Raw genomic sequence first — 14,745 nt, 5'->3', positions numbered from 1 at the left:
CGGACGCACGCCGCCATGACGGGAAGGGCGGGGCAGCAACGTAATTAACGAGGTGCGCAGCCCTGCCCGGGCAGCACTGAGTAAAACAGCGCGCAGCGACCGCGCACCTCAGCGGCCGAAGAGGAGAGGCTGTCCCCGCCTACGTCATTCTTCAGGACCACCCTTGTAATTACATACAAAAAGTTAAATTTTATTACTGTTCACGTGAGTAAAACATGATTCCGACGCTCATTTAAACAAGCCGCTTACACAGTGGCAACGGAGCCGACGCCCGAGGAAGGAGAAGGAACGCTGGAAAGGAAGGCGAGCCGAGGCTGGGCAGGCAGGCGTTACCACGCTCCTCCGCAACGCGGGGCCACGGGGTACGACGCGCTACCTGACAGGGGCGCGCATGGTGCGCAGCTGCTTTGCCGTCCGTCCATCGCTTTAGCTGCGAATTAACGTCATTTTAGAAACGCGGACTGCCGCGAGTAACACCTTACGTTGGCAGGTCTGCGTTCTCCAGCGAGGACTTGCGTTATTCCCGGAATTCACATTTCAAGGAAGATGTGCTGTTCCTACGAGCAGGTACTCGACAAACGTAAACCAAATAATCGGCGTAGCTCCGGCTCACGGAGCTTGTCTTCGTCGGTGCACACGTACCCGGGGTGCGGCTGGAGAAAGGCCAGGGAACCCTCGAGCGCTTCCAGCGCGGACTTTCAGAAGAAGTGAGGCAGCACCACTGCCACCGGACCAAGCAACCAGAAGGCAGACAGCTGGGGTTAACGCCGCGGTGAATTCTTAACGTGGAACAGAACGGTCCTTGTGTACCCAACAGCAAACGAGAATTACTAGTGTGACTGGAGGAAGAAAATGTCTTACAAGTGGACAGTACAGAGGTTGGTTTGTTTAATCTAATAAAAATAAAGGCCAAGAAGACTGCATAGAAAAGTACGCAAGATCAACACTGTGCAAACCAACCCCCAGTAAAATGGGATTATCGCCCTGCCACGGAACAGGTGGGGCTAAACCAGCCACTAATAAGCTCAGACATGTGTTAGAAATTACAAGTTCCAAAATCCTCCCAGCTGTTGGGTTCACAGAAAGTTTTCCAGCAATAGGAAAGGCAAAAGCCTGCCAGCTTTTACAAGGAAGCTCGATCAGTTGGTGAAGGGGTTTACGTGAGAATGGAGCTAAGGCAACCAGAAAGCCACTTACATTTCTGTCTTCCAACAAAAGTAGAAATATGATGTTTTCTGCCAAATACACTGAGATTTTTAAAAGCATAACTACAAAAAAAAAAAGAAAAAGAGAAAAACAGAGCTCCACCCCATAGTCCACAGCTTTTTGTAAAAGTGATAGGAGTACAAAGAAACAAAAAACCCACAGACATCACATACACAATGATGAAAAAAATTGACGTTTCCCTCCCACTGAAGAGAAATAAAGATTAGCCTCAGTTTATGGTTAACATTCCTCCCTTTAGTGACCTCTCTTCCATCTCTGTCACAGATACCTCCGAGATTCTTTACATAATCAGAAATGACAGACTTTGCACATAGGTCAGAATTATAACCCTGAGTTTCTAAAAGGCAGTATTTTGTTGCACTCTTAGAAATAATACAAAAAAAATCAATTTATTTCCTGATAACAGAAATATATAATAAAATGCAAGAAATTAAAATATTTAAATGGTTTCTTTTAGAAATACAGAGATCCTGCTTCCTTTATCACCAAAATTTGTCAGTGTTTTTTTACCTTTAAGCAAATACAAATATTTAATTCAACACTCCGTTTATACAGTGTATGTATATGTGTGTATACGTGCATTTCAATATTGTCAATACACAACCAGGATGCAATATCTCCATGTTAAATTTCAGTAGAAAAATCACTTTCCATTCCTAGCTTTGTAGTCAGAAATAGCTGCTCATCGCTGCTTTGGGGCACGGACTCATTTCCATAGTTTACTTCAACTAAATGTATACCAAAAATCAGTCACTTGTTGGGAGAGGAAGGGGTTCCTTCTTCCAGCTCTACAACACACACAAATGGTGGAGGATGCGGGCAGCGGAGAGTAACAAACACCTAGGAATTTTGGTTATGCACCAATTCCGTTCCACTGCAAGCAAGCAGAATACAGTGACGGGTCCATGGTTTCACATTATTTTGATGGGTAGGGAGACAGGCATTGTTTTCCCACAAGACACTGAAGTTCATTCTCTAATATAGCCTTGTACATTATTTGCAGTCAAGGAAAGACAATAAAGCCCACGTTTACCACATTATACGATACTAGGTCCTCTGGTATATCAGTTTCTCAATAAATCAAGGCTTACTGGAGTCTTCCCATTGTTTTCTCTTTGCTTCAAGTCCCAGGCTTGACCTACCATGAACTCAAAGTAACCAAATCAGCACCAACAGCTGAAGAAACAACCACTTTGAGGAAGAGTTCCTTTGAGTTACACTAGCTTGGAAGAATAAATGGCCATATTAATCATACGGCTCCAAATCCTTGGAAATTAGTGGCTCAGTGTCTTCAGTTGTACTTTGTGCGGACTGCGGGGCTGCAGCTGCCAGGCTGTGTATGGTCTCTTGCTGATGCTGCTTTGCCTTGTTATATAGCAGAACTCCAATTGTCACTAGAACAGTCCCAATGGCTGAGAGGCTTGTGATTTTGTTACCAAAGACAATAATACTTAGCCAGATTGACAGCGCATGCTTCACAGTACTAGCAACACTGGAAAGGAATATAAAAATTAAGGCCAAAGAAAGCTTTCTCATATCCCACACACAACCATGCTTTAATGCAGCGGGACCTCTCTTTGTTTTGCTTGCTTTTTAAACACCAGCTCAGATTCCACTTTTCCTCCTGAAACTAATACCATAACCAAATTGCTCGTATATCAGCACTGGTATCTTTACTCTCATCTTAATTTCAAAGCTAGTACAAATAATTCACCTCAGGTTTTTGTTTTCATTGCTTTTAAGTATACAGTACAGCGCTAGCAGTTCATACCTGGCTAACACAGACATCTAGAAAATGCTAACAGAACACTTGCAACGTAACTATCATTTAAGAGTCTGCTGCTACTATTCAGGTAATATAGCATTATAACCTGAAAAGAATCAATATCTAAATCATACCAATAACATTATAACAAGTAGTTAAGAAATTTTGTATACACGTAAATATGAACGTATGCTTTTACATCCTGTTACACAGAGAAGACTAACAACTTCAGAATAAGCATGTGTGTAACAGTGAATTGTCACAAGACTCTAGCAGGGGCACCTGAAAGTATAAAACAGCAGAAGCCTTAAGAGTTCAGGACCAGGATTACCCCACAGGCCCTAGGGCTATTCATACAAATGACCAATTACTGAATCAGAATTGTGTAACAGCCTAACAAAGCCGCCGGTAACTGACCATGTAGGTGGAGGCTGTCTTCAGAGAACACATGTAATTCAACAAATACAGCTTGATGTGCTGGTGTCACGCTTCAGAAAAAAGGAATACTGAGCTGATTGCTCATATTCTGTACTGCACTGAGACGTATATAGGTATTGCCTTATCACTGAAGCAAACGGCAGCTTAAACATTGGATCTAGGGTTTTGGTGAATCTCTTCAGTCTCATTAACCAGCTTTAATGAATGGCTGTGAAACCTGAATACAATACCCCTCCTGTAAATGTGAGCTCCTGTTCCATAAGCTCAACAGCATGGGGTCAAATGCTGCTCTCCTCACACAGTGAGGGAGCAATCCACAAAGCTTTGGTGATCCAGATGTGAAAAGTTTTCTTCTTAATTTGATGCATTTATGCATTTGCATTATTTATTTCTTTGCACAATACCTTTACTGCCTAGATCTCAAGCAGAAATACTGAGCAAGAAAAAAAGAAAATAAAATCGTGTTCTTGACATGAAAATACAGTTTTACCTGAAAGTCACAGGAGAAATTTTTCCCATCAAGGCATAGGCTGTAACACTCTGTAGGTGGAACAAGACTCCATCTATTAAGAGAAGTATGACAACATCCTGGTTGTAGCTGAAGCTCCTTCCACTTTTCCCAATCACAGGCACATCCTAAACAACAAAAAAAGAGGACTTTAAGAGTTTAGTTTATAAGCAAATCTAAAAGTGATTTTCCACCTAACTCATTATTATTATAAGCAAATATAGTTTTACATTTAAACTTCAGCAAAACAAATCCTAAAACATGCAGGACATTTAGATGCCACAAATTTCCCCCCTCCAAAATAATGTATTAGAAAAACAGCTCTCATCTGACTGAACTTTCCAGTGTGTTCAGCCTGCCTGTGATATATTTTCTTTTCTGAACACTGATGCATGGCAATGAAATGCCAGAATATGAAGGATACGTATTTAACCTGGTACATTTTACTTACTTCAGCTCAATTTTGCTTTCAGGAGTTCATATTCCTGTATACTATGTGAATATCAGCAAAAAGTCAACAAATACTTAAGATTTGGTTTTCAAGTCTTTATCTAAAACTTTAAATGCACTTCGACAAAAATATGATTTGATCTCAAAAATCCTGAAATAAACTCGGGCTTTCTGGTCACTTGTCAACTCATGTCTATATTAAATTATTTCTTTGAAAATTTTCTCTTTTTTACCTCCCCCCAATCTCTTGCAAACATAAGAGGAAATGCATTTCAGGGTGATTTAAAAAAAAAATGGGAAGAATGAAAAGTACAAATTAAGATTAACCTTAGTTGCACATTCTGCTCACAAGTCAAAAAGCAAACATAAATCAGCGTTAGTGAACTCAAATTACCATGAAAAATATCCAAGCTGGAATAAGCATAACCACTGCAGCAGCACTTGTGTAGAACTGAAGCTCTGGGGCTCTACAAAGGAGAAAAAAAAGTGATTCAAATGATTAAAAGCTTCCTCTTTCCTACAGCTGAAGAAAGCTGCATCATTGTTGTATTTTCAGATATCAAAAAGTAATAAAAGCCATCTACTAAGCTTTGGGGACAACAAATTCAGCAATCTCTTGCAAAGATAGTGTTTTGCTTTTTGCGTTGGCTGAGGTAGACTGAGGATAAAAGACACAAGTTTTCAAGACCAAAACTAGCATTTCATCATGTGGTAAAAGACATCCATACCACTATACATACATAGAGGTATATTTTACCACAAGATTTTACTCCTGGCTCACATTTCATAGTTAAAACATCGAGGGAGTTCTAAAGTTTGCTTCTGCATGCCTAATAACCTTAAGGGATGTTTTATGATTGCAGAATACGGACTTATTTCTGGATATGCCAAGAGTTTTAGCTGATTATGAGACTCAGACCTACCGCAGTGGGATATGAGCATAGAGGAGTTTTCTTTCCCTGATAAAATGATTTAGGGGAAAGCTATCTGCAAACAGTCTGAGACAAAAAAAAAACCCCCACATCTTGGTGCAATATAATCATAAATATATAATTTCTTTATGTAGCCCGAAGTCTGTCTATAATCAAACCTGAAATATTTTTAATACTTACGAAAATCTGTATTTATCTCCACTGAGTAGTTTTTTGGAAAAGACATTTTGCAAACTGGAAAAAAAAACAACACACCACTATTTATCTGTATTGTAGTTATGACAAATAAATCAATCCATGAGAAAGACAGCTGTTTCCCTTAGATGGGTAGATATGTTTTCTACACGTTTCACATTCTACACATTATGCAACCACAGAAAGGAGTTTGGTCTAACTCCTTTAGACTAACGGAGTTGTACTGTTTTTTAATCTCATGAATGCTAGCAGATATGATAGACAAATCGTATCTTCTGTTAAAAATACATTTTACATACCAACATTTAAATGTAGTGTACAAAAACAACTACAGGCAACAATTTTCTTCAATCTACCAAGAAGCAAAATTCCTTTATTCCACAGATGCAACTATCATTATGCCTTACCAGTCCATGATATTAGTAGATAAAGCTGCCGAGAAGCCTAGAATGTTGAAACTGATTTCAGTAGCTGTACATAGAGCTAGCCCACCCATAACAGGAATGAGAGAGAGATTAACCAGCAATCCTGCAAATGAAAAGAAAAATTTAAGTCTGAGTTTACTCTACTTCAAATTACATGTATCAGATAGTATAGGTTTTGAAAGTTTAATTTCCACCATAGCTTCCTTAGTTGAAAGAAAGAGCAACTTATTTGAATGGATTTTAAAGTATAGAGGCTCTAAAGTGAGATCTCGGACAATAGCAGGGTGCTCTTGAAAACAATATAGACATATACTCACTGACAAAAGTATCTCCCTTGGAGAAAGAAAAGGGACTGATGACTGTCTTGTTTCATCTTTTTCATCAAACGACAGAAGAAAATTATACTCTCCCTGTTTACTCTGTGACTGAATTACTCTTCTTCCTCTGGCTTATTTCAGCCTTTTGCCATTTTGCATGACAAAGCAATCTATACATGGCTTCTGGATTACTCCTCATAGCTGGTAACACGCAAAATCTGGCCAAGCAAATAGCATGCAATTGCAAGGGGAATTGCAAAGAAATTATACTGTAGACTGGAAGAAATTATATTGTGGTAAGCCAGTTGTTTGGTTTTTTGCCCTTTTTTTTTTTTTAATCACAGAGCGAACATAGTGAATAAATTCAAGAATTTTAAATTCTGAGCAGCAAGCTGTCCTTATAAGAAGGAACACGCTGAACTTCAGTTATTTAAGGCTGCAATAATATTTTCTTCACAGAAAAATAACTTCAGAGCAACGATGCTCTGAAGCATTGTTGCAACGCAGCTGCATTAAAATAAATCCTTTTTAACTTGTAAATATACTCCACTTCTTGCGTTCAGAGTGATTCTTCCAGCTGCATTTACTATATTTCAGTGGAATCTCCTCATCCACGGCCAACTAAGTGACAGTATTATACAAAAAAAGAAAAAAACCCCCACATTTCAACATTGAAGTACTTACCAGTGTATTCTCCTAATATCATCCGAGACATGATAACAGTAAAAATAGGTGCAGAACTTTTAACAGTTTCTGCAAAGGAAACTGCCACATTTTTCAAGCTGACGAGACCCAAGACTACTGTTGCAAATCTGTAATAGAAGAATACATGAAATTAAGCAGAAAATAAAATAATCCCTTAAAAGCTACGCTTAGACATCTAGCATAAAGAATTGCATTATAATTTCTCTAGGTTTCTAAATTTGAGCTGCAGTAACTAAGAATATGGACAGGCGCAGCTGGCAATCAAGTTATCAAATCATGGTAGCTTGACTGAACTGCAGTAACTCATCAGCTGCACACCTTTACTCCACGGCACCTGCGGGGTGGAACACATCAGATCTATTTCTTTCCGCTTTGGCTTAAACATTATTATTTATTTAGCACAAATGAAGGCACCCTTGGGCAGCTGTGCAATTTCTATGGATGTACACTGGATTTCCAGAAAACATCAAAGTTTAGTTTTTAATGCACTCTAACCAAGCTTCAGATGACAGTGTTTTAAGCTAAAGTTTTCAATACGCTCAGTTGAAAAAGTTACTACAATTCTGCTGATAAACAGTAATTCACCAAGGAAATCTTATCATTTGCAGTTATCCATCTTTAGTGTAAATTAGGTACACTACATATTTACCATACTTTAAACCATGAAATTAAACAACAGGGTGGAAGAATTATTATGATAAAGCTATTCTAAATTCATTTGAATCCTGTTATCCTTTATCACTTTTGCAGCGTAGAGGAAACCAAATCATTTATTCTTATTCTTTCCTAGGCCACAAACTGATACTATCCCAGCACACAGCAAATACTTATTTTTTAACAGATAAATGTTAGTAGCCTGTATCGCTTTTGAGGCAAATTGCTGGAAAAGGTGAGGGAACAAAGCAACACTGTAATAAATACTAGTACACTAAACTAACATCATCCTCAAAAGAGAACACGAAGTAAAGAGAAGTATGTTCTGAAAGAAGCTAAATGTGACAGGAAGCCAAGCTAGCCAGAAAACTGACACCTGGAAAAAGGAACATAGCATTTAGCAGTAAGAACTAAAAATAAAATTATCCTGTGATTTTTTGGGGGGAAAGGTGAATACTCCAAATGCTTTCCAATCAAGAATGAAAAGGAAGAGAACCATGAAAATACAGCTTCCGTTCAGAAGGATGCCACGAAGCAACCAGATAGATCTCTAGGAAATAGTTAACCATTTACCTCATTAATCCAACAAACAGCATTATCATGATGAAATTGGGTGGATAAGAGATGCGTGTTTTGTGTTGATACAAGCAGCATGGAACAAACATTTTTATACAGCCAATGAAGGTGGTTGAAAGCATTTGAACAGCACCTGAAGAAAGATGAGAGGAAAAAAAAATAAAATCAGAAGATGATGGGAACATGAGGAATCAAGCAACATAAGAAAATTTCTTAAACAAACTTATGCATAATACTTTTAGCAGTTAAGAATCACTGCAATTACTGTCTAGATTTTATGAATTCTTATAAAAGCCCTTTACTTCTACATCTACCAGCAAGGCAGCAGAATAAAACAAAGGTGGCATACACCTATAAAATCCAGTTCACAGATTAAACGCCCTTTTTTTCCTCTTAAAAAAAAATAAAAGGAATAAGCAGCCCATTGGATAATAGAGGTCACACAAAGGCAACTTTTGCACTTCTACAAACAAGTTAATCTTAACAGCTCTGGAGACTATCAACAACTGACTTAATTTTATTTTTTTTAAAAACCCACACTACCCTCCAACACAGAAAACAAAAAATTTCATTTTTCTTTCTATCTCTTAGTTCTCAAACACCATCTTACAGCTCCTCTATTAGCAAAGTTTCATACCGCCTTTCAGCAAGCGGAGAAGAGGACAGTGTCAGCAGCCCCTTTACAGGCTCATGAGTTCCCAGCCCCAAGATCCATCCCCACATCTCCTAACTTGGTCTTTTTCACCTCAGTTGAACCATTTTGTCCCTCAGCTTTATATAGGAAGATCTGGTATTGTCAAATATCTTACTGGAATTGAAGTGTAAAAGAAAGGCAGGGTTACCTAGCATGCTGGGCTCTCCTTCCAGTAACGAAAGAATATATTTGTTAAGAAAAAGAGTGCAAAAGCTGAAGAAAAACCACAAAGTGAGGTAGATGAGAGCATGAGAATTCCAGATGCCCAAGTCCGACTCAATGACCGTAGTCTCCGTGATAGTTATTTTCAGAACATTCTCCTCTGGTACACTATCACTCCTAGCAATTACAAATTTTTCACTCCTGTTAGCAAAGAGCGAACCCAAATGAAATAGTGATTTTCCCTTTGGCTTTTCTTCAAGGGGGGGAGGATTAGGTTCCTCCGGCGTCTGAGCACTTGTCACAGTCGACATGCTGACATTAAGAAGTTAATATTTGTCCTTAATACAAACCAACATTGACTTAGCACAGAACACCACTTTGACAGAACAAAAATATCACGTGATTAGTCTTTCATCTCCCACGGCCTGAAAAAGTGTACTTGGTCCTCCAAATAACATCTCGCATAAAAATAAACTTCACATGCTTCTTCATGTGGTCGATTCCATTTCTTCTGCCTAAGAATGAAAAAAAAAAAGAAAGGAAAAACGCATATAGGTCTGAACGTAATGAAATTTTAAATCCCTAATGCAGCAAAGATACCACATTTCACCTGCAGTTTATGAAAGATAAATATTGCTGTAGCTTGTCTTTCAAACTGGATTTTGCACTCCTAATATCATCATACCAAGATTACGCACTAAAAACTTATCTAAGGGAGATTTTTTTTTTTTATTCTGAAATAGCACACACACAAAAGACTTCATGTGTTTTTAAGTTCTTTATCTTCTAAAGCATGTCAACGCAGTCTTTTCCATTGTAATTAACTCTTCTTCAAGATTCTACAGTTTCTTTGATCTCAGTGTAAGGTTTTCTTATAACCAGCTAACAGAAAAATCTTTACAACCCACAAAATCTGGCCAGGAGCCTGTACCCTTAGTACTAATTAACCTGTCACCATCTCGAGTCAAAGTGAGCAATCAATAATCAAGGACTACAACTTCGAGTAATCATAAACACAGTTACCCTGATAACTATGAGGTCTAGGTGAACAAAGTACAAAAATATGTCCAAGAGCTTCCCAAACAGACTTGTTCTTTATTTAATTAATTGTAAATAATGCGACATTGCTTATTTTGCCACTGCAGTACTGTTACAGCTTGCAATTCAATATTAGTACTTGCAATAATTCTTAAAGTCTTTTTAAAAGGTCTGACAGAACAAGGCATTAAATTGTTTGCACCTAGAGCTTTCTCCTTGTACAAATTACATGAAATGTGGCAAGTTACAGTGGAACACTACAGAGAGTAACAAAAGTCTGTATTAAGAAAGAAAGAAATTGCACCTGAGCAGCTTATCTGCAACATTAAAACACACTATCGGATTTATTGGCAGTCTGCGTTTTATGAGCAAAAAAAAAATAGGATTAATCAGATGAGAATGAAATGACAGACAATGCCTCTTTTGCTCCTCAACGAACAAACAGGAGGGGAAATTAAATTTGAAATACTTTTCTCCAGAAGCACATTTGCTGGATAGACAAGATGGTGGACCTTATACAGGTAAGAAGTAATTCTTGGGGGGGAAGTTAATCACTGGACACCTTGGAAAAGCTGTCTGAAGTGAGATCATAATACTGCAGTGCATCAAACAATGGCAGCACAAGAAATAATCAATGGCAAGCAAAAATACAAGAGTTGTAACAAGAGCTACTGCACCTGCCCTGATTTTGTTAGCGTGTGAACGGGTGTATAGGATACTCTCTTTTCTTCATGCTTTTTTAATGCTCCATGTGGCATCTCAAAATAAATCAGAAGAGGTACTCAAGAGTTAAATATATCCTGTCAGTTTCCAGTTTACACTGAAATTTTCCATTCCTCATGTTCTCTATTCCTGTTATTGCAGCCATGCACAGAAGGCACCCATCCCTATCCCCGTATCTCTTCCCACTTTACCAGGAAATCACGCTAGCAGCACACGGGGGTACAAGACCCTCTGACACACTTGCGTTAAACCATATACTCGTGTTAACCCAATTTAAGACAAAACTAGCCAATTTGAGCGAAGATATGCATTCCTTAAGAGAATTCGTTAAGAAAAATGGATTCTTGACTCCTCCTCCTTTTTCAAGTCTTAAAAAGAAATACCCCTCTACATTCAAAATGGTTAGTTATCACAACTTTGTCAACACTTTTTCCATTTACACTACTCAATTAAAAGCAAAAGCAATTAAGCACAATGTAACTCCCACCCTCAGCAGCACTGCAGTGAGATCGCTGATTCCACACACGGCAGGAAGCAGAACAGCAAACAACAACAAAACTATTCCCCTAAATTACTGACCTGCTGTCTTAAATCAACAGGAAAGTCTTAAACGAGCTGAAAGAGTTCTCCATCTGGAACTAATTCAGTCTTCCTCCCTTAAGACCAACCAGCAGCTGATGTTTACCAATAGATGAAAACGTGGCAGTGGTTGATAGACTGTTTCTCTTGGATTACACACCAACATTCTGTCTTCCAGCTCACAAGAACAAACCGCGTGCAGTGCGTTTCACACTCTTCCTTGTATCTTCTCCAACTTTTAACTCCGTTAGCAACAAAAATGTTGTATTAAAGGTGGAAAAGATACGGAGTATAAGCTTGAAGAATCTCAAACAAATTCTGACTTACAAGTAGCAGCTAATTACCCATTCCACAACTTCCCAATTTCTTAGGCTTTAAGACAACATATTCATAAGACTAACTGCATTCAAACTCCTTTTCCCTTTTCCCTCAGAGCAGTTCAAAATTTAATCAGGCATACATTCATTTCAAACTTAAAGCAGGAGCAGAGAAAAAACCTTTTCTCAGAAGACTTTGAAGAAAATAAATGAAGACATTATCTGCTTGTGCTTTTAAGCATCTAGTTTTAACTTTAAAAAAATATTACTCCCCCCTCAGTTTTTAACAGAGTAGTCACACTGGGTTCGATTACTAAATTGTTTACACTATTTTCTATTGCATGCAAGTGGCCTCCATGGGAATAAACATCATCTTGCTGCCAGGCAGCCTGCACAAATATATAGAAATGACAACTATCTATACTGTGCTTTTGTGGAAATGGTGTCACAGCTTAACGAACATTTTGAATTAGCACCAGCTCACAGCTTCTGAAATAAATAGCACCCCCTTCGCTCACTCCAACTACAACAAATGTCTTTGTGGACACGTGATAGATCAAACCAGGGGAACTGCTCCCCCCTGAAATTTAAGGCTGCAGGTAAAAGGTCGCTTTTAATCCACACCAGGACTAGCACACATCATCTACTCTTAATCCATATGCATAATCTACACTTAATTCACATCAGTACAGTTTAAACCCCATCACTGTAACAGCAGTATATCTACACGGATTGTCTTCTACAGGTCTCAGAAGAAAAGAAACACCAAGTTTTGCAAAAAGTAAAATGCAGAAGCAACACAAGTTAACAAGAACACACACACCCCACATCTTTGCCTTGGTTCTTCCAAAAGAAATGTTTCCCAAAGAAACTACAACATTCCACACTGAACTCAAGTGAATAAAAGAGAGACAAAACCAAGAAACTGACCTCATGTAAAGTGTTACAGCAGTACCATTTTCTAACACAACTTAAAAGCGAGCAAGATCACTTTTCCTTCTCTGGTCAAGGGGAGGCCTGCATCACAAACCCCTTCCTCCAAAACTGCAGAGGTGCGAGGGGTGAAGCAGCTGGTGAAAAATCCAGTTGCAAGCGCTCAGCAATGTTGTAGCAGGGCCCTGACACATTCCCCACACCCGGCCTTCACTGAGGTTTTCTGCAAGAAAGCTACAAATTAGATAAGGGCAGCCAGCTGAGCTGTCTTCACCCAACACTAACACCCCATACTCATCTTCTTTAGAAGTAAGCGTAAAGTGAGAAAACTAAGAGTTCTTTCAGAGCCATATTTGATAAAAAAAAAAAGCAAGAGATAAACTAACTCAGATATTAAATTGTCAATGAGATTATCACTGATGTGTGTCCAAAATCCTCATAATAGGATTAAACCTCCTTTAAAAAAAAAAGACTTAAACTTTCTTTTCATGAGAAATTGCAGTTTTAGCCATAATTTTTACAAAATTGTCAAAAATAAAGCCAACAATATAGCCAGAGTTCAATATAACCAGAGGCTTTCCTTAGAACTGAAAGACTAAAATTATTTAAAGATAACACATATAACAAGAGAGAAAGCAGTCACGTGAAAGAGGAAATATAGTGTCTTTTAAAAATTACATATACCGTACTAAGACATGATTTATCTTAAAAATAAAGTATAGCATTTCTAGCACTACAGATTCTGTGGTTTTTAACCATCTACTGCAACCCTGGTTACGCACAGAATCCTTCATGATTCTTCCACAGAGCATACTAAATATTTTTTATGATTGAAATATATTCATTGGCAAGCATCTATCAGGTACTCCAACAAATTTAATATAAAATTCTTCTGTGATGCAGCTCACCTCAAAACTGATACCTTTTGGTCAGAAGCTCTCATTATTTCTTAAACAGCTAAGCAGATTCTGACAATCACCACTACGTGTATGACACCGACAGTTTGTTATTGCATTCATTTGTCTAAGACTGGAAGCGCTCTAGACTTTGGAAGGACCACCATGTAACAGCGAAGACAAAAAGCCACTACTATGTTTTTTCTCATCACTTATTAGTATCTATATATAAGGACAGATGCTTTCTTCTGACAATATCCACAAAGAACTCTCAAAGAAAATCAGCTTTACACCTTGCACAAAAAAATAAAAGCTCAAAAACGTTGCAAGTGTTAGAGAAACTGAGGTTAATCCGGTAGTGAAAAAACAGAGGGTTGGTGTGTGTCTCTCTTAATCTACTGTTATGCAACACAGGTCACCCAAACATCGCTTCCAACACAACGAACGCACAGGATTCAGCATCCCAACTAAGCTCTGAATATTGACGCTGTTTCACTAAACGACGAGAGCATCCAAGATGTTTATAAACACGGACTGTAAACACAATCGCAAAGCTATTAACATCTCCCATAGAGAGAAGAAGATGCTACAAGGCTGAAAGAGCTTAGTGCTTTCTCGCACCTCACCTGTCGTTCTCGTCGCCCCGTCCTACAGCCCTCCCTGCCACCGGCCCCCCGCCGGCCAGCCCCGCGGCACCTGGGACCCGGCTGAGCCCCGCACACGGGGGAGGCGGCCGCAGCCGCCTTCCCCATCGAGATCCAGAGACCTTCAAGGGAGCAGCGCCCTACCGCGTCCTTCTTCACCCGGCTGTCCGGCTCAGGGACCCCTCAGGGAGCCCCACCGGTGCAGCCGGGCGCGGGAGGAAGCGCAGCCATCTCCCTCCTCGGGGCGCGCCGCGGCCGAGCGCTCAGCGCTCTCCTCTGCCGATTCTCCCTCCCGACCGCCGGTCAGCGCATCCCGGGGGCTGCCCGCTGCCAAAGCCCAAGGCGCTCCCGTGGCTACCGGTCAAAGCGGGCTTCGGCTTCCCGGGCTGCGGCCCTCAGGGCGCCGGCCGTCCGGTCTCCCCCCCGCGGCGGAGCGGAGCGGAGCAGCCGGCCGGGGCCGCCCCCGCTCACCGGCCCCGCCGCGCCGCCGCCTCGGGCGGGGGAGGCGGGACCAGGCCGCGCACCGCCCCCGCGGGCCGAGCGGGAGGTGCCGCCGCCGCCCGGGGT

General features: G+C 40.0%; 1 protein-coding gene across 12 annotated transcripts; it reads right to left on the bottom strand.

Moving 5' to 3' along the window:
- Positions 1–47: 47 nt before the first annotated feature.
- SLC35E2B (solute carrier family 35 member E2B) lies at positions 48–14,606 on the bottom strand. Of its 12 annotated transcripts, none has more exons than XM_082329079.1 (10): positions 12,636–14,606; positions 11,389–11,630; positions 9,035–9,563; positions 8,190–8,325; positions 6,942–7,069; positions 5,923–6,043; positions 5,501–5,554; positions 4,783–4,855; positions 3,921–4,066; positions 48–2,719 (listed from the first exon to the last, which is right to left on the bottom strand). In XM_082329079.1, the coding sequence occupies exons 3-10, from the start codon at positions 9,357–9,359 to the stop codon at positions 2,473–2,475; spliced, it is 1,230 nt and encodes a 409-aa protein (XP_082185205.1). In that variant the 5' UTR covers positions 9,360–9,563; positions 11,389–11,630; positions 12,636–14,606; the 3' UTR covers positions 48–2,472. The 12 variants fall into 12 exon arrangements, with proteins under 12 accessions (XP_082185205.1, XP_082185207.1, XP_082185204.1 ...); XM_082329081.1 differs by having other exon boundaries at positions 11,389–11,623; XM_082329078.1 differs by having other exon boundaries at positions 11,389–12,861; positions 14,156–14,606.
- Between the last annotated feature and the right edge of the window lie 139 nt (positions 14,607–14,745).

The sequence above is a fragment of the Platalea leucorodia genome, assembly GCF_965183815.1.
Source record: "Platalea leucorodia genome assembly, chromosome: 17".
In the NCBI taxonomy this organism is placed as follows: domain Eukaryota; kingdom Metazoa; phylum Chordata; class Aves; order Pelecaniformes; family Threskiornithidae; genus Platalea; species Platalea leucorodia.
The sequence above is the reverse complement of the archived record's forward strand: the minus strand, read 5'-3'. Positions and strand labels throughout refer to the sequence as shown.

Bases quoted from the DNA above. Each gene is read 5' to 3' on its own strand.
- SLC35E2B (XM_082329073.1), bottom strand. From the start codon at position 9,359: ATGTCGACTGTGACAAGTGCTCAGACGCCGGAGGAACCTAATCCTCCC. The intron at 6,044-6,941 runs GTAAGTACTTCA...TTTCATTTGCAG, and splicing joins GATATTAGGAGAATACACTG to GATTGCTGGTTAATCTCTCT. The intron at 4,856-5,500 runs GTAAGTATTAAA...TCTCCTTTGTAG, and splicing joins GGAGATAAATACAGATTTTC to AGCCCCAGAGCTTCAGTTCT.